The sequence below is a fragment of the Eumetopias jubatus genome, unplaced genomic scaffold, assembly GCF_037043125.1.
Source record: "Eumetopias jubatus isolate StellerSeaLion01/CBP00866 unplaced genomic scaffold, mEumJub1_p1.0 scaffold_5, whole genome shotgun sequence".
Lineage (NCBI taxonomy): Eukaryota > Metazoa > Chordata > Mammalia > Carnivora > Otariidae > Eumetopias > Eumetopias jubatus.
The window spans coordinates 112134896-112156011 of record NW_028274811.1 but is presented as its reverse complement, the minus strand read 5'-3'; the positions used below and the strand labels follow the sequence as shown (position 1 = coordinate 112156011).

At 55.3% G+C, this 21116-nt stretch overlaps 2 protein-coding genes across 8 annotated transcripts in view; one reads left to right on the top strand and one right to left on the bottom strand.

Annotated features, from left to right (window-relative positions):
- The window catches only part of TCOF1 (treacle ribosome biogenesis factor 1), a 37373-nt gene extending 29019 nt beyond the window's left edge, over positions 1 to 8354 (top strand). For 3 of the 6 annotated variants that reach the window (XM_088023497.1, XM_088023496.1, XM_028106593.1), the window contains 8 exons: positions 1146 to 1259; positions 1634 to 1856; positions 2518 to 2600; positions 3095 to 3275; positions 5124 to 5672; positions 6368 to 6465; positions 7138 to 7181; positions 7854 to 8354. In XM_088023497.1, the coding sequence (XP_087879623.1) occupies positions 1146 to 1259; positions 1634 to 1856; positions 2518 to 2600; positions 3095 to 3275; positions 5124 to 5672; positions 6368 to 6465; positions 7138 to 7164 (1275 nt within the window). In that variant the 3' untranslated portion in view covers positions 7165 to 7181; positions 7854 to 8354. The remainder of the gene's footprint in view (positions 1 to 1145; positions 1260 to 1633; positions 1857 to 2517; positions 2601 to 3094; positions 3276 to 5123; positions 5673 to 6367; positions 6466 to 7137; positions 7182 to 7853) is intronic. The other 3 variants (XM_088023498.1, XM_028106596.1, XM_028106595.1) reach the window with 2 other exon arrangements.
- A 1126-nt stretch (positions 8355 to 9480) lies between these two features.
- Positions 9481 to 18387, bottom strand: CD74 (CD74 molecule). Of its 2 annotated transcripts, XM_028106518.2 has the most exons (9): positions 18105 to 18196; positions 14354 to 14526; positions 14068 to 14147; positions 13463 to 13525; positions 12683 to 12778; positions 12271 to 12355; positions 10827 to 11018; positions 10333 to 10395; positions 9481 to 10074 (listed from the first exon to the last, which is right to left on the bottom strand). In XM_028106518.2, exons 1-9 carry the CDS (start codon positions 18179 to 18181, stop codon positions 10064 to 10066), a joined length of 840 nt encoding a protein of 279 aa, XP_027962319.1. In that variant the 5' UTR covers positions 18182 to 18196; the 3' UTR covers positions 9481 to 10063. The 2 variants fall into 2 exon arrangements, with proteins under 2 accessions (XP_027962319.1, XP_087879626.1); XM_088023500.1 differs by lacking the exon at positions 10827 to 11018 and having other exon boundaries at positions 18105 to 18387.
- Positions 18388 to 21116: the final 2729 nt, after the last annotated feature.

Genomic DNA, 21116 nt, shown 5'->3' with positions numbered 1-21116 from the left:
GAGCAGGGTGGAGTTAGCGACTCATTGTGCAAACGACAGAGCTGAGCGCTGTCCCTCAAGACCGTTGAGGCCTGTCCAGAATTAGGCAGGGCCAGAACCCAGGTCTCCTCACTCCTCACCCTGCTCCTGGGCCATGTGGGCTAGTTTTCCCATCCCATTGCACCCCACCCCTCTCTTCGAAGAGGGCAGGAGGGAGCTGGGCACCCCTAGCCCAGAGGGGCTCAGCACGAGCTACAGCCCAAGAGAAGCTTCCTGGGAGCATGGGAGCTGGGTAGCTGTGCTGTGGTCACGGCACCCGGCAGCCCGCCTCCATTCGGCCAGCAGATGGTGCTGAGCATCTGTCCGCACCAGGCAGACAGCCAGGAGGGTCTCATGGGCCATGAAACAAGGAAGCCAAAAAGTAAAGTACTCACCAATTGGTGGGTACTTTGAAAGAAACTGAGTCTAAATGAGAGAATAATGAGGTGAGCTGCTTTAGGAAGGGTGGGCAGGAAAGAGCAGCCTCTCCAGGGAGGCGATACCGAGGCTAGAGAAGCAGCCACGCCAGGGCGAGCCAGGGAGTACTCCAGCCAGGGGAAGGAACCCAGGCTGGGACCCTCTGGGGAAGCACTTGGGCGGGAGAGCTGGGGGAAGCAATAAGGCGAGAGGAGCCAGGCCGAACAGGCTGTGGTGAGGGCCGCCCAGCAGCAGAGACTGGGGGGGTGGGGGGGCGGTGCCTGCCCAGCCCAGCTCTTTTCCAGTTCTGTCTCCCTGACTAGGGGCGGATGTGGGAAGCAGGAGTGGCACCAGGGACACCTTTGAGGAGGTTGTTGCAGCCACCAGGCTAGAGACTTTTCCCAAGTGCAAGCTCAGATTGAGTCGGGGGGCCTCAGGTGGGACCCGAGCAGCTTCCCTCCCCTGGGCTAAAAGCTGTCTTTGGATCCACTGAGAACAGTATGATCAGCTGATAACCTGAAGCCTGGCCCTGTTTTCTGCCCCGATGCTGGCATTACCCCCTTGACTCGCCCTCAGTCCCCTTCTCCAGCCCCATGGCTCCTTGTGCAGATAGAGGTCCCCTCCAACCCCAGCCAGGATCTGACCAGGGCCTGGCACAGATGGCATCCCGAGGACCTGCGAGTCTCAGGGCTGCCTGTGGCTGTCCACAGGTGACAAAGAGGAGCCCTGCTCGCCTCCCTCTGACCCAGGCCGCCCTGAAGGTCCTTGCCCAGAAAGCCAGTGAGGCCCAGCCTCCTGCTGCTGGGACCCCGTCTTCCAGTGGGGTGAGCCGGGGAGCCTGGTGGTGGTGGTGGTGGGGGGGGCTAGGCCCCACCCTGGAGGGGACAGTGAGCAAAGATGACAGACCATTGAAGGGAGGGCCCAGGGAGGGGCCCAAGTCCCAGCGCCAGCGTTTACCCGCCCTGTGACTGTAGCATGCACACATCTCTAACCCACACCACCCGCGCCCCCCAACCTCTGCTGCCCAGCTCAGCATTTGTGGGAGGGCTGAGTGAGGCCCGGGTGCAGAGCAACTAACAGACGCCTAGCCCTGAGGTAACTGGGGTGTTCCGTAAGCACCAAGTTTATTTCCCTTCATTTTTTTTTTCTGTTCTCTCTCTCTCTCTTTTTTTTTTTTTTTTTTTTTTTACCAAATTAGGTTGACGGTGCTCTGGGAACACTCCCTGTGCAGGCCAAGGGGACCAACAAGCTCAGAAAGCCTGAGGTTCCTGCAGTCCAGCGGGCCACAGCCACTCCTGCCAGATGCGCCAAAGCCAAGGCCTCTGACACCTCCAATGACAGTGATGACAGCAGCGGCAGCTCTTCAGGGAGCGAGGAAGATGCTGCCGGGCCTCAGATGGCTCCCTCGGCCCCCAGGCTAGGTGAGGGTCCCAGGAGAAGGCTAGGTGGGCCCAGAGCAGGGGAGTGGCAGCCTGGTGGAGCACGAGTCTCAGGCCTCGGCACTGTATCTCCACCTGCTCTGCAGCCTGGGCCCAGTCACCCCATGCTGGACCTCAGTTTCCCACCTGTACAACCCCACGAGGAGGTTGGGCCAAATGATACCAAAGACCTTCCAGCCCTGCTGTTTGACTGCCAGCTTTTTACTCTCAGGCTCCCATAACTGGCCCCCCAAAGTCCTGGGGTCATGCTTCCCACACAGAATGGGGCACCTGGGTGGTTCAGGCGGTTAAGCATCTGCCTTCGGCTCAGGTTGTGATCCCAGGACCTCATCGGGCTCCTTGCTCAGCAGGGAGACTGCTTCTCCCTCTTCCTGCCACTCCCTCTGCTTGTGCGTGTGCACGCTTTCTGACAAATAACACCTTTAAAAAAAAAGAAAAGCAGGGAAGCAGAAGTCGGGCCTCAGGAATTAGAATGGAAGGTTTTGGCATTGAGATGTTTTGCTTAGAAGGCTGCGAATAGCCATTGAGCTGGGAGGAAGTCGTGGGAGCAGGTAAAGCCTTGGGCAGGAGGGACCAGCGGAAGGCTCAGACCATCCCGGGGCCTCCCGACAGCTGGCCTCTGCCCGCCCCCCCCCCCCCGTAGGTCTAGCCCCCTCCACAACGGAGACCTTGGTGGAGGAGACCACAGCGGAGTCCAGTGAGGACGAGGTGGTGGCGCCCTCTCAGGTAATGGTGAGGGCGGGACTGGCCCCTTGGGGGCCGTTCGGACAGGCGCTGGAGGCCTGCTGCAGTGTTAGGCCGAGGCCGTCGGCCACAGCGGGGGCCCGTCTCTCCCCGTGGGGCTCTGTTTCAGCATAGAGCCATGAGTATGGACTCCTAGAGCCTGTAGGAAAGGCTTGCCCGGATTTTAGATGAGTCCCAGAAAAAAAAAGACACTTTGGAACAGATGGGATTTCTCTAAGGTTATCTTCTGTACACGGCAAGTGCTAGTGATTTTCCATTCGCGTTAGTAGTGGGAGATTGTCTTTTTAAATGCGGCTGAGGAAAATCTGTATTAATTAAAATAGTGTAGGAGGTTCATACAAAGGGCTAGTGTGCCCCACGCCAGGCCCGAGAGGGCTGGCCCGCTCTCAGGGGCTCCTGGGACGGCTTCCTCACAGTAGGCTCTGCACTCAAGGGTGGGGCGGGGTTCCGGTCTCGTTCACACTGGGTTTCTGCAGTCTCTTCTCTCAGGTTATGTGACCCCTGGGCCGACTCTGGCCAATTCCCAGGCTTCAAAGGCCACTGCTAGGCCAGACCTCAACCCCTCGGCTTCCTCTACTTCCGCCACCAAAGATGCCCCAGACGGCAAGCAGGAAGTGGAGCGCCAACATGTAGCAGGCACCGTATCCCCTAAAACAAGTGAGTCAAGGGCCACAGGAGAGAGACAGTGGGACATGGAGGGACAAGGCAGTGGGCCTCAGGAACAGTCCTACCAGTATGGTCCTGTCTGTCACAAGGGCCTCTCCAAGCAAGGCCTGGTGCCCCACATCCGGGTGTCTGGCTCTTAGGACCTGGGATGGCCTGGAAGTTGGGTTTTCCAGCTCTGTGGGATGCTGGTGCATCTGGTTGGGTGATCCCTGCCTTAGAGCGGCCTTGGCTTTCTCTAACTGTCCCCATTGCCTTTGCTTCCTAACAAATGGACTCATGGTGTGGGGTGTGGGAACTGAGGGCAGTTCAGACAGAAGGCAGGAGCCATTTCTGGCGAAGCCTCTAGCAGATGGCAGAGACCCCAGGTGATGGTTTGACTTGTAAAGCCTCAGACAGGACCCTAGCCACCCTGGGCCTCTGTGTCTTAACCACACAGGGCAGAGTAGATCCATCCAGTGAGTGTCAGGGCGTGGTGCACACAAACAATTGTCACAAGGTGTTTGGAGGGCAGACTGGAGTTGCTGAGGTCACCCAGCCTGGGGCATTGCCAGTGCTGAGGGACAGGTAGCTTTGATGGGCACACCTGGGACAGCTCTGGGCATTCCCCAGCTGTGGTGTTCTAGGGTGTTTGTAGACAGGAAGCAGAGACGTGGGCTGCGGGGAGGGAGGTTGCCGGCGCAAACCTCCTCAGCTTCCCTCTCCAGCCAACCCCTGCCCTTGCCAAGAAGCACCAAACAACTGAATTGGGCCTCCATCTGTCCTGGGACCACCCCGCCCCCCGCACCGACCCCTGCTCAGCCTGCCGTCTGCGCCTCCCCTGGGCTCCTGTCCTGGGCCCACTGCATGCTGCAGGCAACAGGCCCCAGCCCCGTGACGGGGAGCCGGGCCGAGCCACGGGGCGCCTCTCAGAGCCAGCGTGTAGGCACAGTTGTGTCTGTGAGGCCCAGAATGAGTGCAAACCTGCCGAGTCACCTGGGAAGTCAGGGGCAGCAGTGGGACACTGCTAATGCCGCCCTCCCTCCCCCCAGTACCCCAGCCTTGGCCTTAGCTGCAGCTCACCGCTGCTGGGTCAGCAGAAGAGCCATTGCTCACTGTTTGCCCCACTGTTCTTTGTGAGAGGTGGGTGCGACAGGGAGACATTTTAGAGGGGACTGTGGACAGGTTTTTTCACACGTGTAGTCAACACACAATTATCAAAGGAGAGCAGAGGCGTGGAAAATTCTAAACAAAGGCACGAGAAGTCACTCTGGCAGGCAGCAAACCTGCCTCGTCAGCCACCACGTGCATATACACCATGCCCGTCACCCGCTAGGCTGCCTTGTTCCCTGACCAGCTTTTATCATGAGTCGGCCTTAGAATAGAGGCCTCACCGTTTATCTGAGCCCTTATTTTACAAATGGGGAGACCGAGGCCAAGGGAGGAGCACGGTCCCCCAGCATGCTGGCGGTGGGCACAGCTGGAAGCCAAGTCCCTTACCTCCCAGCTCTGGGCCTCTGACTGGACAATCCCGTCCCCTCCTGTCTGATCTCTCTCATTTTGTTGGCAGAGTTCACTCCCCATCCTTAAGATTCTGGAGTCTTTTTCCATCTCCAACCTGACTCGAGTGCAAGGAGACAAAAGAGCTAAGTTAGAAACGGCTGGAAAGGTGTGAGCCAGGCATTGGGGCAGAGTGACTTCTGGGCCCCCTTTCCCTGTCTGTACCTTGTCCGAGGAGGTCACCTGTGTCCCTAGACCACGCCCCCCCTTTGGCTCATACGTGAGTAGGCCGCACCCTGCAGCTTCAGGGTGAGCCTGTTTGCTGTCTCTCCCGATCCGTGACCCCATGTTCTCTGTCCACAGGCAGAAGAGAGGCTAATCCCATGCCTCAGAAGCCCCGGAAGCCCAAGAAGGAGGCCGAAAGCCCCCAGGCCTCCATGCTGGCACTGCAGAGCGACATCAGCCGGCGCCTCCTGAGTGAGCCCTGGCCCCTGAACGAGGCCCGGGTCCAGGCCTCAGTGGTGAAGGTCCTGACGGAGCTGCTGGAGCAGGAAAGGAAGAAGGCCGCGGATGCCGCCAAGGAGAGCAGCAGGAAGGGCCGGGTGGGCCGCAAGCGGAAGCTGTCGGGGGACCAGACGGCCGCCAGAGCCCCCAAGAGCAAGAAGAAGAAGCAGCTGGTGGCCGGGGGAGGTGGGGAGGGTGCTGGCTCGCCAGATAAGGCCCTCAGGACTCCCAAGGGGAAAGCCAAGAGAGACGGAGCGAGTGGTGACATCAAGGAGAAGAAGGAGAAGGGGTCTCCTGGCTCCCAGGGGGCCAAGGAAAAGCCGGAAGGGGAGCCAGGGACACTGAAGGTTGAGGGTGGAGACCAAGGCAACCCAAAGAGCAAGAAGGAGAAGAAGAAATCCGACAAGAGTAAGTGGCTGGCCGCTGCAGCCCGGAGCAGGCTTCGGGGCCCGTGCTGAGAGCCTCCGGTCAGCGTGCCGTGGGGGCGGGCGCCCAGCGGGCACAGAAGGGAAAGGCTGCAGACTGGTTTGCGGGGGGCCGGGGGCGGGGGGTGGGGTGGGGCGGTGGTGGCAGAGCCAGAGCTGGGTCGCGGAGCTCCTGGGCTGACCTGCCGGGGATCCGGGGAGATGCAGCTGCACGGTGCGGCCTGCTCACGGGCCACCGGTGCTCGCTCACGGCGGGTGGCCAGTTGTCCCGCGCACCTCAGCGTCCTGCTTCCACGGCCCAGGCACCTAGAGAGAAGGTTCCCTCAGAGCTCACGGCAGCTGGCCCTTCCCAAGCTCTGTGCCAGACTGCGTGCCGCAGAACCTCCTTTCATCCAGCCCTGTCTGTCCCTTGAATGTCACTTTTTAAAATGTGTGGAAGTCTTAAAAAGTGAGTTAGAAATAGTAGTCCAGATGGTCCGTGGATGGGCTCTTGGGCCAGGGCAGGTGGTCACAGAGGCCTGGGGCCTGTGTTTCGATGGGTCCCCGGAGTGTGGGGAGAACTGGGGAGCTGGCGTTGGAGGAGTGGTTCTAGGATCCCTTGAGACCAGCCCTGTCTCTTGACATTGACCCCCCCCCCCCATGCTTCTGTTACTTAGGGGGTTTACTTTCTTTCCTTAGAAAGAAAAGACAAGGAGAAAAAGGAAAAGAAGAAGAAAGTAAAAAAGGCCTCAACCAAAGACCCTGACTCACCATTCCAGAAGAAAAAGAAGAAAAAGGTAGCGTGTGTTCCTGAGGGGTCTCCAGCCAGAAGAAGGACGCAAACCCGGTCCCCAGGGTGGATGTGACCAGCCCCATCCTGTGTGTGTCAGAGTGCGGGTCGGGCAGGCCAGACCTGCTCCCTGCCCCCGAGCCATTCTCAGGGTCCAGCGGTTGGGGCCTCGTGAATTGTGACAAGCTGGCGCAGATGGGTGGAGGGCAGGGGCCACCCTGAGGGAGGGACACGGCCTGTGTGTGTGCAGCCATGGCAGTGGCCCCGTCTTTGTGAGGTAGAAGGATGTTCTTGGGATGGGTGAAGGAGAGCCCTGAGGTGGGGGGCAGGGAGGCTAGCCAGGTAGGCTGAGGTGAGAGGAGGCATTCCCTGGGATGTATGTACCCCAGCTGGCAGGGTGTCCCCTCTGCTTTATGGGTTCCAGAGGCTGATCACCGGAGTAGGGGGCAGTTCTCAAAGCTGAGCATCTGTTGGCTTCAGTGTCCCGGGCTCCTTCCTGGGCAGATGGGGCCCCAGCCCTGCCCTTGGGGATCCCTGTGTACCCAATATCTGTTCCGGGTGGGGGAGCTACAAGTCCTCAGGAGAGAACCATCACTTCTGCTCCGGGGGGTGGGGGGCGGCATGGGGGGGCGCGGAGCTGCTTCAGGTACAGGAGCCTCTCGTCCTTCTCTCCTCACAGAAGAAGACAGCAGAGCAGACTGTCTGAGGGGCACACGGCAACAGGTACGCTTCCTGGCCGGGGGGTCCCTGGTGAGGGTAGGAGGGTAACTCTAGCGTCTGGCCTGGTTGCAGGGGCCAAGCAGGGGGAAGGAGCAGGGGCTGGAGAAAGTGGTTCTGTCCCTCAAGGTCAGTGGGGCCAGTGAGGCGATGCCAGAAATCAGAGCTGCAGAGTCAGAAGGGTCCAGAATAATGATGGCCGTGACCAACGCAGCACTCCCTGGGTGCGGGCACTGGGATAGTGCCTCTTTGTAGAGGAGAATGAGGCTCGAGGTCAAGTACAGCTCGGTCTCTTCCCACCACTGCCCACTTCCTCTTCCTTGTGATCTTGTCATTTGAGGGCATTCCTCATGGGGAAGAAGATGGTTTCCTCATAATAAGCCACCCCGATGGAGCTGTGCTTTCCGGGTGGTGGTGAAGGGGCTGATGGGACCCCAGCAGCCACCAGCCCCCTGGAAATGAGGGGGGGGCACACAGAGCCTGCCTGCCTGGCGTTGAGGATTAAGCATGGAGCACTGAAGTGCTCAGCCCCGTTCCTGGGACACGGTCTGCACTAAAGTGCCCGCTGTGGTTAAAGCTCCTCCCCTGCGTCAGAGACACCAGGCTTTGATTTTATTTTCTTCTCTTTGGAGAAAAAGGTCGGGAAATCTTATATCTGGATATGTTTCCTTCCCCCAGGGATTTCCTAGCCAAGTGGTGACCAGCCCCATGCCTCTGCCCTCTGGCCACCATGGGTTGGAATTGAATCTTTAACTTCCCTCCCTCCCCAGAAGAAGCCAGCCAGCCGCAGAGCCCGTGCTGGCCGAGCTAGTGAGCCCTGCAGAGAGGCTGGTCCGAGGAGGAGGAGAAGTGACTTGCGCTCACCAGCTTCGCGTCTGACTTCTGCCCTGACACAGAATGCTTCAGATAGACGTGTACAGTATATATATATTTTTTTAAGTGACCTGCCCCTCCCCCTTCAAACCCAACAGGGCCAGAGGCCTCGGGACTTTCCATCTCTTGTTCCTGCAGACCTAGCAAGGCCCAGCCTGCAGCTCCTTCTACGTCTCTGGTCTCTGGCTGATGCTGAGGCTTTGTCCTCTGTCAGTTTTTCCCTGTTTTGTGTGTGGTTTTTTGTATCAACTCAGAAAATAAAAGGCTTGAAGGAAAGGTGCGAGTTCCCAGCGCATCCGGGACAAATGTTTTGCATTTGACTTATTCTTGGAAGGGACAGCCTGGCTAACGCTTGGAGGTGACCAAATCCCGCTCAGGATTTGTTCTTGGCTACACATCAAGCTCTGGGACGCTGTGGTGAGTGGAACAGACAGGTCGCCAGAGAACAAGACCCTGCGAAGTGCCCCAGGTGCTGAGTCAGCATGCGGAAGGCTTCCCGGAGGAAGTGGCATCTCCGCTAAGGGGGACCTCGTGCATCGTCACGGCTGGTTGGTTAGGGCCTGGCAAACATCCAGAGGCAGGAAATGGAAGAGGGCTGGTGGGGAATGACTTCACGAGCCTCCTTTTGAAGTTGGGGTGTGAGCTGGAGGCAGGCCCTCTTGATGTGCCTGGTAGAGAATAGGTCCCGCGGGCAGCGTAGGAGCAGGAAAAGCAGTTAGGATTGAGTCGCCCTCGTGTCCAGATAAGGAAGGTTTTAGGATGGTGCAGGCAAGAAATGTACGAACTCCAAAGACCTGTCTGGGTGCCAAATCTCCAGAATGTGGTGAGGGCAGCAGTGCCATCGCCCAGAGCTGCATGGAGCCCCAGATGACACGGAGCTTTCTCTCCAGTGCGCTGAGCCTCCTGCCAGTGAGAGTAAGAGGCCATGTGGAGAAGGAGAGCGCTGGGCTGGAGGTCTTGGAGGCCCGGGTTGGCATCCGCTGCACCCTTCACTCGGGCCCCTGCCCCGTATTAGCTTCTCTCTCCTGCTTAGTGTGGTGGTCTAGAACGGGTCTACGTAGGGCGTGAGCCCCTGGTTCCCCACAGCTCCCCGCTTCCTGGCAGTCCCGACGCCGGGGCCTGCGCCACTGCCGTCCGTCCTCACACTCACGCTGTTCTTAGTAGAGGAATGAGAACGGGAGGAACTGGTACTTAAACGATTCTGGGCAAGAGCCTCTTTCTTTTTGGAAGTAGAGTGTGCTTGTGTGTCCCCACGGCAACCGAGCATGCCTGCGTCCAAAGAGCGCACTCCGCACAGCCCGGCCGGGCCCCACAGGCATCTGGGGCTGGGCTTTGCTGGGCTGTGTCCTCCCACCCACGCCACTGGATTCAAGGTCTCGGGTACCTCCTTGGGGTCCACGAGCCAGATCCCAACAACAGTCAGAGCCAGAAGTGTTCTACTTACTACCTTTTATTCTCACAGAGCTGCGGCCCTGAGGGCCAGTGACAAGCTTGGCCGCACGGAGGGAAGAGGGCGGGGGTTGTGGAGAGGCTGGTTCTTCCCGGGGGGAGTGCTGCTGGAGAGGGGAAGGGTGGCTCCTCCCCGCAGCTAGGTAGGCTAGAAAGGCAAGGCCGAAAGGGCAGGAACAGCTAACGTGTTGGGTTAATGTGGGGGAGCACTGTCCCCTCGCCCTGTGCCTTCCATCTTGTCTGTGGGCCTGGATCTTGGTGCTCCATGTTGGAGGCTGAAATGGGGGTCAGCCTAGCTCCTGGTCTACCCCCTTGGGCCCTGCGTTCCTGCTGATGGATGAGGGGTGAGGCAGCAGGACCCTCCTGCATCATTACATTCCGTGTTCTCTGACGTGACTTGTGTCTAAGACTGATGGAGAGCCAGGTGCCAGGGTGTCGTGGAAGGAGGCGCAGAGTGGGAGACAGTGTGTAAGGGAAGGAGGGGGGCTAGGGCTGGGGGTGGAGAGGAGCAAGGAGGCAGAGGCCATGCGGGGCGGGCTGCGTGCCGGCATCTGCGTCTGCTTGTCTCATATGCCCACTACAGAGAAGAGAAGCCGCAGGTTAGGGTAGGGGGGTCACCTGTTGGCCCTGCCCCTTCCCAGCACCCTGGGATCTCAGGGCCGTTGAGGACTCTCCACCCCCACAGCCCCTAGTAGTGGTCCTCGGGTGTGAAATGGATGTCCCGGGGAGGTTGGAGAATGGCCCGGGGTCATGCTGTGCCGGAGGGCCCGTGAGGGATTCAGCCCCTCGGGGGATAAGCTGCTGGGGCCCGGATGACCCCTGCAGGGGCCCTTACCTTGGCCCAGGTCCTGCTTGGTCAGGCCCAGCCCGGATGACAGGTCTTCCATGTCCAGTGGCTCTGCAAGGGAACAGCAAGGCCACGTGTCACTTGGCAGTCCAGCCTCCCATACCCATTGGCGAGAGGCTGGGGTCATTCCTCCCAGCCTGGCCACCGGCCTCGTGCCTGGTGGAGACGGGACTCTGGCTGGATGGCAGCACTAAGGTGTGCTCGGGGCAGGCCAAGGGAAGGAACGATGACATGAGATGGGTGGGCCTGTAGGACTCCTGGATGCACCGTGGGCAGTGCCTGGCTGCGTGAGCGTCGCAGATGGAGGAAGGAAGGACAGATGCGTGAGCAGATGAGTGGATGTAAGGAGAGAACCGATGGACAGATGACTGCATGGGTAGGTGGATGAAGGAGTGGCTGAGGGGCTGCCCCACGTGTGCCAGGAGGGCCTTCTGGGTCCTTCTGCTTCTTTGACACTCCCTGGCCACGTAGGCACTGCTTACCACTGCAGTTACGGTGCCCGTGGCTCCTGGTGTGGGGGACCTCGGTGCCGTTGGGGAAGACGCACCAGCAATAGCCGGTGCTCCCATAGCACTGGAGCGGCTTATAGTGGCCGTTCTCATCACACTGGGGCCTGAACGTGCCAGGGTGGACGGCGGGGATGCGGCTGACCTCCTCCTGGCACTTGGTCGGTACTGAAGCGACAGGCGTGGTGAAGACAGTGAGTGAGCAAGCCCTGGGCCAGAATCTCGGCAGAACCAGACATCCACATACCGCTGCCGTGGGCCTAATGCCTTCTGCCCACGGGGCTGTGCTCACTCTACCCCTGGCACAGGTGGGGAAACTAAGGCCTGGACCAACAAGGTGTGAGATCAAAGTGGAAGTAAGCTTATCCCAGAACGCGGTTTCTTCTGACACTCAATGTCTATTGAAGTTTGGAATTGCACCTGTGATTCTTATTTCTAGGGAAAAGCTCCCATATTTCTGCCTGTTGCTTCTGGGCTTGGCTGCTCCCCCTCAGCACTCCCTTTAGAGGCTGACCTCCCTTGTGGAGGCTGGCACTGCACACGTGGGGCCTGGAGACAAGGACCCGACCCATCCCAGGTGTCATCACAGTGACCTTCTCCATTCAACCCCACGCAGCTTATTTGCCAGGGTGGACGGCGGGGATGCGGCTGACCTCCTCCTGGCACTTGGTCGGTACTTATTTCTTATTTCTAGGGAATTCTTATTTCTAGGGAAAAGCAATGGGCATCTTGGTAAGTCTGAGCCTCTATTACTGGAGTTATCCAGGTACAAATGGGGCTTGCTTTGAGGATGTGGTAGAGGGATTCAAACATCAGCTGGGAGTTGGTCACCCTGGCATCGAAGGTGCTTTCTATGACTCTATGTTGAGAAAATCGGAGGCCTCTGGTGGGATGGGCTGGGCCCCTGATCTTCCACTCCCCAAACTGAAGCCTAGAGGGAAGACATTTGCCCAAAGTTGTGTGGCAAATTAGTGCCAGGAGGAAGACATGGCCCTCTTTGAGGCTTTAGGGCTGAAAATCCTAGCATACATTGTCCCCCAGATGGAAAAACCCCAAGGTCCTCCTGTCCGGCGTGTACCGGCCGTGTGAGCTCGGGGAGGTCCCTCGGCAGGTGGGGTCCTGAGCCCTGCCCAGCCCCCTCACTCGAAGCTGCGTGGGGTTGAATGGAGAAGGTCACTGTGATGACACCTGGGATGGGTCGGGTCCTTGTCTCCAGGCCCCACGTGTGCAGTGCCAGCCTCCACAAGGGAGGTCAGCCTCTAAAGGGAGTGCTGAGGGGGAGCAGCCAAGCCCAGAAGCAACAGGCAGGAGCGACAGGAGTGAGAGTTGAGAGAGGCTGGGGCAGTCCCACTGCAGCTCCCAGAGAGCCCTGAGGGAGCTTCCAGAAGCCCTGGCATCCCAAGGCTCCTGCTCCTCATACCTTTTAGTGGAACCTCGGGCTTATTCTCCAGGGAGTTCTTGCTCATTTCAAACAGGAGCCACTGATACATCCAGCTCTCGAAGACCTAATGGGATAGAGGCAAGGGGTCAGGCTCCACAGCCCCCTCCAGCCCTGCCTGACTTTGCCCCTGGGGACAGACATGGAGGGTCCAAGAGGGACCCAACACCCCAGAGCCCAGCTGCAGCCAGGCTCCCTCTTAGAGACCCATAGGGTTTGGTCGAGGTGGTTCCTCAACTCCGAGCCCTCTTCATGTCGGTGGCTTTGTTGGCGCCGGTGCACCACCTCCAGCCTCCTGAGGATAGCTTCCCCGACCCAGCCCTACAGCACCTTCTCCCAGCCCTGTCCTAGATGTCAGGGATGAGAGGGGGCCGGCGCAGGGGAAGCTGCTGACCTTCCAATCCAGGGGCCCCATGGTGCTCTTAAGGTGTTTCAGGTTCTCTAGGAAGTTCCCCTTCAGCTTCGGGTACACCTTCAGGGGGTCAGTCTCCTGTGGGGTAGCAAGGCAGGAAGGAAGGTCTAAAAAGAGCTCTCTGGCAGGCAAGGTGAAATGTGCAATCCGCCTTTCCCTGCACCTCTGCCATAATGGAGCCAAGGAGGGGGGAGGCAGCAAGGGCCTTCCACCTGCACGGCTATGTGATCCTAGGGCTGGGAGTTCGGAGACCCAGGTTCCAGGCCCGCTTCTACCCATAACCCCCAGTCTTCCATTCCTTGCAGACTCCTACTCATCCTCCAGATCTCCCCTCATCAACACCCCTGCCCTCCCCCCCACTCAGTTGGGTCCTCTACTGCTTTCCTCTGCATGTCCCTCATCACCTGGTCACTTGTCTATCTCCCACATCAGCCTGGGACCCCTGTGGGGTTGGAAGCAGAGTCTGATTGCTTCCCAGTGTGAGCCCAGAGCCTTGCACGGCACCTGGTGCGGAGTAGACACACAGCAGAAACTTGGGAAGGGAAAATGGGCATCTTGAGCTAGTCACTTCCGGGCTTTGGGCCTCAGATTCTCCATCCCAAACCCTCAAGCAGATGGCAGGGCTAGACTACATATGACAGTTAAGGGCCACATTGGCATTCTTTCGCTAATCTGGTGAGGGCGGAATTGTGCAGGCCTTGGAGTGTGGTGTCGCGGGAACCATGGGTGGGCAGGCAGGGCCACCCATGGCGTCCCACTCACCAGAAGCACGTGCATCACGTGGTCCTGTGTCATGTTGCCGTACTTGGTGGCGTTCTGCATGGGCTGTGGAAGGAAAGAAACAGGGGTTACCAGTACCGGCCCACAGAGGAGGGGCCCTGCAACAGAGCCAGCGGCTCCAGGTCTTGGTAGGAGTCCAGAGTTCAGCTGCTCAACAGGAACAGGCCCATCTCTGCCACCTCGGAGTAGGAGCCCAAGTAGGAGAGCTCAAGCCAGGCACTTTCCCTTACTGCGTCAACGTCCTTAGTGGTCAAATCTGCATAAGCTTTCCTGCCCAGGGCTTCGTGGACAGCAGATTGTTTTAGGACAGAAACATTAACTATAGAGGACATCAAGGGCTTTGAGAAGGGAGGGGGCCGTGAGATGCTCTGGGAAACGAGAAGCATTTTGTAAACATCCCAGGGATGGCCCCAAGAGGCTCCTTCCTCCCCGACCCCTGGGAGCTCTCTTCTTCCTAAGGCAGGCCCTGTCCTCCCCGCCCCCCGCCGAGCTGGGCTTTTCCTGGCTCAGCCATCTTCCCCTGGCCTTCACCCTCCATCCAGGCTAGATGACACCTCCCCGTTCCGCCGCCCTCCGCTTGTCCTTACCCCCTGGAGCAGGCCTGGCATGGGCAGCGCCTGCATCATCATGGGGGCAGCGACCTTCATCTTGTTCAAAGGCTTGGATGCTGTGGGGACAGGAGGTACAGTATGAGTGTGGCCCCAGTGCCCAGGGAAGAGAGCACTCGGATTGGGGACCAAGATCAACCCAGTGAGGAGGGGCTGGAATCCCAGACCCGAGGGAGAAGAGAGTGGGCCCAGCTGGGTGCAGGGATGGGGTCTCGAGGGAAGGATGGTGGGGTGGGGGAGGTCGGGATGGAGGTGGGGGACGCACGCTTGGGGAGCTTCATGCGCAGGTTCTCCAGCTGCAGGTTCTGGGAGGTGACCGTCAGCTTGTCCAGCCGGCCCTGCTGCTGGTACAGGAAGTAGGCAGTGGTGGCCTGGCCAGCCAGGAGCAGAGCCACCAGGACAGAAAAGCCTGTGTACATAGCTCCTTGGCTGCACTTGCTGTTGGGGGGCAGGAGGTAGGTCAGAGGAGGGTCCACAGACGTGGCTGCCCCAAGGGCTGACTGAGAGCAGGGGGATGCCCCCCGTTTCCGTCGGCTCCTCCACCCCCTCAGCTATCCCGAACACGCACACATAAACAACAAGTGCCTACGGACACACAGCTCGAAGACGTTCCCCCAGCCCCACAATTCTAACCACTGCTGCTCCCTACAGTCCTGAGCAGAAACCCTAGCGCTGCCCCTGGACCTAGGATGAGTGGGGAAGAGCCAGAGATGAGTGCCTTGTCCTTCCTGGGCCTCGTCCCACCTGTGCTACAAGGGCTTGACACGGAGGGTCTCCCCGGGTTCTTTCTGCCAGGGGGGTCTCCTGAGCATCAGGACTGCCCTCAAGGGGAACAGGTTTCAGCCCCCTACCTCCCCAACCCTTGCAGTGAAATCAGAGAAAAGGGAAGGAAGTGGGCCCTGGGCAGCAGAGCATGTGGCCCACCTGAAAACGAGAAGTGAGGCCTTGACATTTTAGGAGCAGGCTGGGGACAGTGGATGATGTCAGACTGGAGCAGAGTCGGGCACCACTCCCTCTGGGGACACACCCTCACCCCACACTCCCCGTGTCTTTGAGCAAGTCTCTGTCATTCTCCGGGCCTGTCATGTGGGTGCCTCTCACCTCAGCAATTCTAGGATTTGGTGGTTTTCTTCTTTGAAGCAAAATCTGACTGTGACCACGCAAGTATTTCAGATGGTACTCCCAACCCGGGCGGGGTTTCAGTAGGAGTATGGTGCCTGAGCCTGTGTGACTGGGACAATGTCTCACATTCTCTAAACGAGTTGGCTGCACAGGGAGGGGTGGCCAGACCTCAGGTAGTTCTTGGAGTTGTTGGCCTTGGTTACGGTTTTGAGGGCACATGAATATGTCACAGCTTAGGGAATGTAAGGATCCTGCCCCAGGACCCTGACCGTTCCTGGCCTGTTTCCTCCCACCTCACCCCGGGGGTGGGACTACCAGAACCCCACTAGAAACTGTCGTCATGAGACTACACTCTGCCTACTCCAGGAACCAACAAGGACAGTTTAGGAAACTCCAGGAGACCCTTCTGCCTAGTAACTCATGACATCACACACACAGCTCGTTCTCATTGGCTCTCTGCTTGCCAGTCCTCTGCATGTTCTGGGCCAAGGTCCAGGCCAAAAGATTGTTGTTCTGTTAGGAGAAAGCAAAAACCCCGCGTGGGGAAAAGGAGGAGACCAGACAGGAAGGGAAAACAAGTACCACTTCTTGGCCTTCTCCAGGAACAGGGGTAGCCTGGCTTCTGTGAACATCCACCCAAGCCCGGGTCTTGCCTGGGTTCAAGCTCTCCAGTTCATTATCTACATGCTCACCCCTCTGCAACCCCAATCAGGTCCCAGTTCTACCTTCCACTATACCTTCTCTGAACCTCAGTTTCTCATAATGCCTAAGAATCTACAGAGTCATATTGGAGATGAGACCTGGAGTGGAATCCTGGCTCTGCCACCCCCTTAGGTCAGGGAGCTGGGGTAAGTCAACCCCTCCGAGTAACCTGAAGTAGGAACAACTACTCAAAGGGTTGTTATATAAAATAAGATCATGAGGGTAAAGCTCTTGGCTCCATACCTAGGTACACAGTTAGCACTGAGTACTACTCTCAAGGGAGTTAATAGTTAACTTTAGCGTCTGGTTTCCTTCCTCTTTTTGCCCCTTGAATGTGGGTCCCCTGGTTCTGGATGACTGCCAACTCTTGCCACCTCTCTCCTCATTTCCTCCTTTCCACGGCCTCCTTCTTGAATGAAAAATAATAATAATAATTGGCTGAAGTCAGGAGCCAACCAGAACTAGCAGGAACCATGATACAAATGTTGCGAAGCAGAAGTGTTCACAAAGGGGTATGAGAAACAGGCTCAAGGCTAGAATGGACTGAGCACACACCAGGGCCAGTTTTAGAAGCAGTCCCTGAACTAAAAGGAGAGTCAGGCAAGGATTTGAGGAGGGGGCACCCTCTCTGTACACTGAGCTCGCACTAGGTCTGCAACTCACTGCGTGGCCCTTCCTGCCCTCTCTGCAAATCCTGCTTCTAGAAGGAGGCCAGATCGTAGAGTGGGCTCACAGTTTGAAGTCAGGCTAGTCCTGGATTCAAATTCTAAGTAGCTCACTCCAATACTCACCACCTGTGATAACTTCAGTAAGCTGCTAACAAAGCCTCAATTTTCTCTTATGTAAAAATGGGGATGATAAAAGTACCGGACTTATATAGGGCTACTGTGAGAGTTAGGGTTGGGTTTAGCACATAACTAATCATAGGAATTACTAACCCTGGCTGAGGACTGGTGACAGGTAGTCAGTGAACGGGAACTATTATCATGGCTAGTGTCATTGTTTTTATTATTACTGAGACCCAGAAAGAAGTAGCAATTTGTCCAAGTCATATGTGACAGCAGCAGAACCTGGACCAGAATCTAGCCCTCACAGGAGAGTCAGCCCTCCGAGCCCTGGGATTCCTTGGGGTTTTCACAGGAATGCTCTGATGGTCTATATCTGGTCCTGCAGAATGCAGTTCCTCATGACATCTCTAAGTGTCTCTCCCAAACCTCTTTCTGCCTGGCAACAGCTGACATCACTGCCCTGAGTTTCTATAATTTGCAAATTACTTTTTTTTTTTTTTTAAGATTTTTAAGTCATCTCTACATCCCACATGGGGCTCAAACCCACAACCCTGAGATCAAGAGTCTCATGCTCTACTGACTGAGCCAGCCGATCGCCCCAATTTGCAAATTACTTTTTGAAGATTGGGGAGAGTGGGGCTATGGGGTAGCCACATTCTAACCCTGTTTCTTTTCTTTTCTTTTTTTTTTTCCCCAGGGAAACACCTGGATGAGACAATCCTGGGCCTGGGAAAGGGGTCCCGGGGTCCTCCTGGATGGCTGTGCTGGCCCCTTGCTGAAAGGGAGAGGGACACAGGCAGGGCATGACCCATATGAACCTTCAATCCCTTCTAAAAATTTAGCCAGAGCCCCCACCCTTGCCTTTTCCTGACTCCTCCCAGCATCTCTCAATCCCTCCTGTAATGGCAGATGCGTCCATCTACTCACACTTCCCTGATACAAACACATTCACCTATCCGTGGTGATTAGGGAGAAACTCCACTGTGATGAGCAGCTTCTACCATCCTCTCTGAGAAACTCAGTTTCTCCATCTAGGATCCATAACATTTTCCAAATCTAGTCCAAGGTTTCTAACCTAGGATTCGCAGTCTAGCTTCAGGGGGTCTGGGAAGCCCCTGATATTGTGTGTAAGTCTAGGGGGAGAATCCAGGGCTCTCTTATGATTTTTGAGGACAGAAGTGTATCATACAAAGAAATTTAAGACCCCTGCCCTGGAGAAGCTCCCTCATTTTATTGGAGGGAGGACAGAAGCCCAGATCAGGCCAGAGACCTGCTCAAAATCACCCAGAGGCAGGGCCTGAATCCATCCCTCCCGTGGCTCCCTGTCTCGTGCTCCTCCCATGGCACCCAGGCACGTCTGTGTGGTCCAGGATTTGTGTGCTCTCTCCTGCAGCTCACACATACCTCTCTGGAGCGCCGGGGCGTTGGCCCAGCATGGGCAGCTGCTCATGGTTGGAGATGAGGTCGCGCTGGTCTTCCATGGTTCTGGCCTCTGGTCTTCCCCACACTTCCTGCTTCTGCTGCTGCTGCTGCCGCCTGGGTGTCTGGGACCCTGAGCCCCGGCTTACCTCTTGAAGTTGGAGCTGAGGAGGAATCTGATTTGTCCACCGGAGGCCACTCCGCCCACCTGGTAAAAGTGGAAGTGAAAACCACAAAGCTGGAAATACCCCCACTTGGGCAAAGCTGCCTTTAACAGGACAGGATGGGGAGGCGGGGGCTCCCCAGACAGGTAGAAAGGCCAGTATACTTCCATTGGCTACTCAGGGCCCTCATCACTTGTTTCTGGGCAGACCTTTGGAATCATAAGGCACTTTGGATATTGCAAGAAACAGGCAAACATTCACTCCCTAGACGGAAAATCACTTTGGACAGAGAAAATGCCTTTGTCTCCCCTGCTTCCCCACTGAAAAGTGGGCGCAGAACGTCGGGGGTGGGGTGAGGAATGATACGCTCAGTGTTCCCCATGCTCCCTTCTAACTTGGGCATTTTATGAACCTGAGTCCATGGTTCTAAGGCTCTGGTACTAACATTTGCTGCCACTTACTAAGCCTTCCTTTGTGCCAGGCACCGTGCTAATTGTTTTACATGCTTTGTTTCATTGAATCTCTATAGTGACCCTTTGAGGCCTGTTTTATTTTATTATTTCCATTTATAGGTAGGGACGCTGAGGCTTTGAGAGGCTATGTGCTCGCATAGGATCATGCATCCAAGAAGTGGGGAATCCATGGTTTCAACCTCTCTGCTCTTGTGTCATGCTGATGTCCAAACCATGTGGTTCAAATTCAGGACAGTGGGGGTCTCTGCAGAGGGCCTGGAAAGGGTACCCAAGGGAGATTTGACTATGTTGGCAAGGTTTTATTTCTTACTGTTTTGTGGCTTACCTACCATATTTGTTTTATTAATCTTTATGTCTTCTGTGTATTTCAAAATTTACATTAATTTTTTTTTTTGTAATTTTAGTAGTTTTTAATTTAGAAACTTTGTGGTCTGGGCACCTGGTGGCTTAGTCAGTTGGGCATCTGCCTTCGGTTTGGGTGGTGAGTCCAGGGTCCTGGGACTGAGTCCCGCATTGGGCTTCCTGCTCCAAGGGGAGTTGCTTCTCCCTCTGCCTCTGCCTCTCTCTCTCTCTCTCTCTCTGTCTCTCATGAATGAGTAAATAAAATCTTTAAAAATAAATAAATAAATAAAAGTAAAAACTCTGTGGTTTGAAGATTCAATGAGTCTTAGATTTCAAGAATCAAGGGAGATAGTATATGTATTTTGAGGGGAGGGGAAAAAACAGACATGGCCTTCGATGCACCAGACCTGAGTTCAAATCCCAAGTCAGAAAGACCCTAGCCGCATGACTTGAGCCAGCCCCCTGACCTTTCTGAATTGGTTTTCTCCTTTGGAAAGGAATGACAATAACACTAAACTTGCAGCGATGTAAGATTAAATAAGCATTTAGCACAGAGCCTGGTACCATAGGAGATACTCAAGAAAAGAAACTGTTACTCAAATATTTACCAGATATTTTCTGGATAATTAAGAAAAATGAAATCGTGTATCCATACAAACTGGAGCACAAATGTTCATAATAGCCCCAAACTGGAAACAACCCAAATGTCCATCAACAGGTGGCTAGATAAACAAACTGTGGTTCATTCATACAATGGAATACTACTCAGCAATAAAAAGGAATGAACTATTGATACTCACACCACCTGGATGAATCTCAAAATAATTATGCTATATGAAAGAAGCCAGAACCAAAGAGTATATACTGTATGATTCCATTTAGATAAAATTCTAGGAAATGCAAACTAATTTACAGTGATAGAGAAGAGATGAGTAGTTACCTGAGGATGGGGGTGGGGGGCGGTGCAAGAAGGGACAAAAAGGAAGGATGACAAAGGGACACAAAGAAACTGTGGGGTGCATTATCTTGATCGTAGAGCTATTTTCATGATGTATGCATTTGTCAAAGCTTGCCAAATTGTGCCCTTTAAATTTGTAAAGTTTATTATGTGTCAATTATATCTCAATAAAGCTATTTTTAAAATAAGACTTTTGAAAAACATTTCTTAAAAGACAAGTGACAAAGAAAAATAGTGTGTGTATTTCAAAGATCACTATTAAGAAAGTGAAAAGTCAGCCCATAAAATAGGAGAAAATATTTACAAATTATCTATCTGATAAGGATCTAATGTCCAGAATATATGAAGAGATATTAGAACTCAATAGTCACAAGACAACCCGATTCCAAATGGACAAAGGATTTCAGATTTTTCTCCAAAGATGTGCAAATGGTCAATAAGCACATGAAAAGATGTTCCCCATCACTAGTCATTGGGGAAATGCAAATCAAAGCCACCATAAGGTGCCACTTCACACCCACTGTGACGGCTACCATCAAAAAGACAGACAATAACAAGTGTTGTCAAGATGTGGAAAAAGTGGAACTGTCATTATTGCTGGTGGGAATGTAAAATGGTGCAGCTGGAGCGCCTGGCTGGCTCAGTCCATAGAGCATGTGACTCTTGATGTCAGGGTTGTGAGTTCGAGCACCACGGTGGGGACAGAGTTCACTTTAAAAAAATAAAATGGAAAATAAAATAAAATGGTACAGCTACTTTGAAAAACAATTTGATAATTCCTCAAAAAGTTAAAGAGTTATCATGTGACCCAGTAATTCTGCTCCTAGATCTCTACACAAGAGAAATGAAAACATACCCCCCACACAAAAACTTGTACACCAATATTCATAGTGCCATTATTCCTAGTAGTCCAAAAGTGAAAACAATCCAAATAGCCATCAACTGATGAGTGAGTGAATAAAACGTGGCATATCCATACAACAGAATATTATTTAGCCATAAAGAGGAGTTAAAATCTCAACAGAACGGTTGTTTTTAAAAAACAATGAAGTACTGATTC

What these genes read in the sequence shown, in the direction of transcription:
- CD74 (XM_028106518.2), bottom strand. Translation starts at nt 18,181, where the DNA reads ATGGAAGACCAGCGCGACCTCATCTCCAACCATGAGCAGCTGCCCATG. An exon ending in GCGCATGAAGCTCCCCAAGC is followed by an intron (nt 14,148 to 14,353) that starts GTGCGTCCCCCA and finishes CTGTCCCCACAG; the next exon opens with CATCCAAGCCTTTGAACAAG. An exon ending in TGGGGCCCCTGGATTGGAAG is followed by an intron (nt 12,356 to 12,682) that starts GTCAGCAGCTTC and finishes CTATCCCATTAG; the next exon opens with GTCTTCGAGAGCTGGATGTA.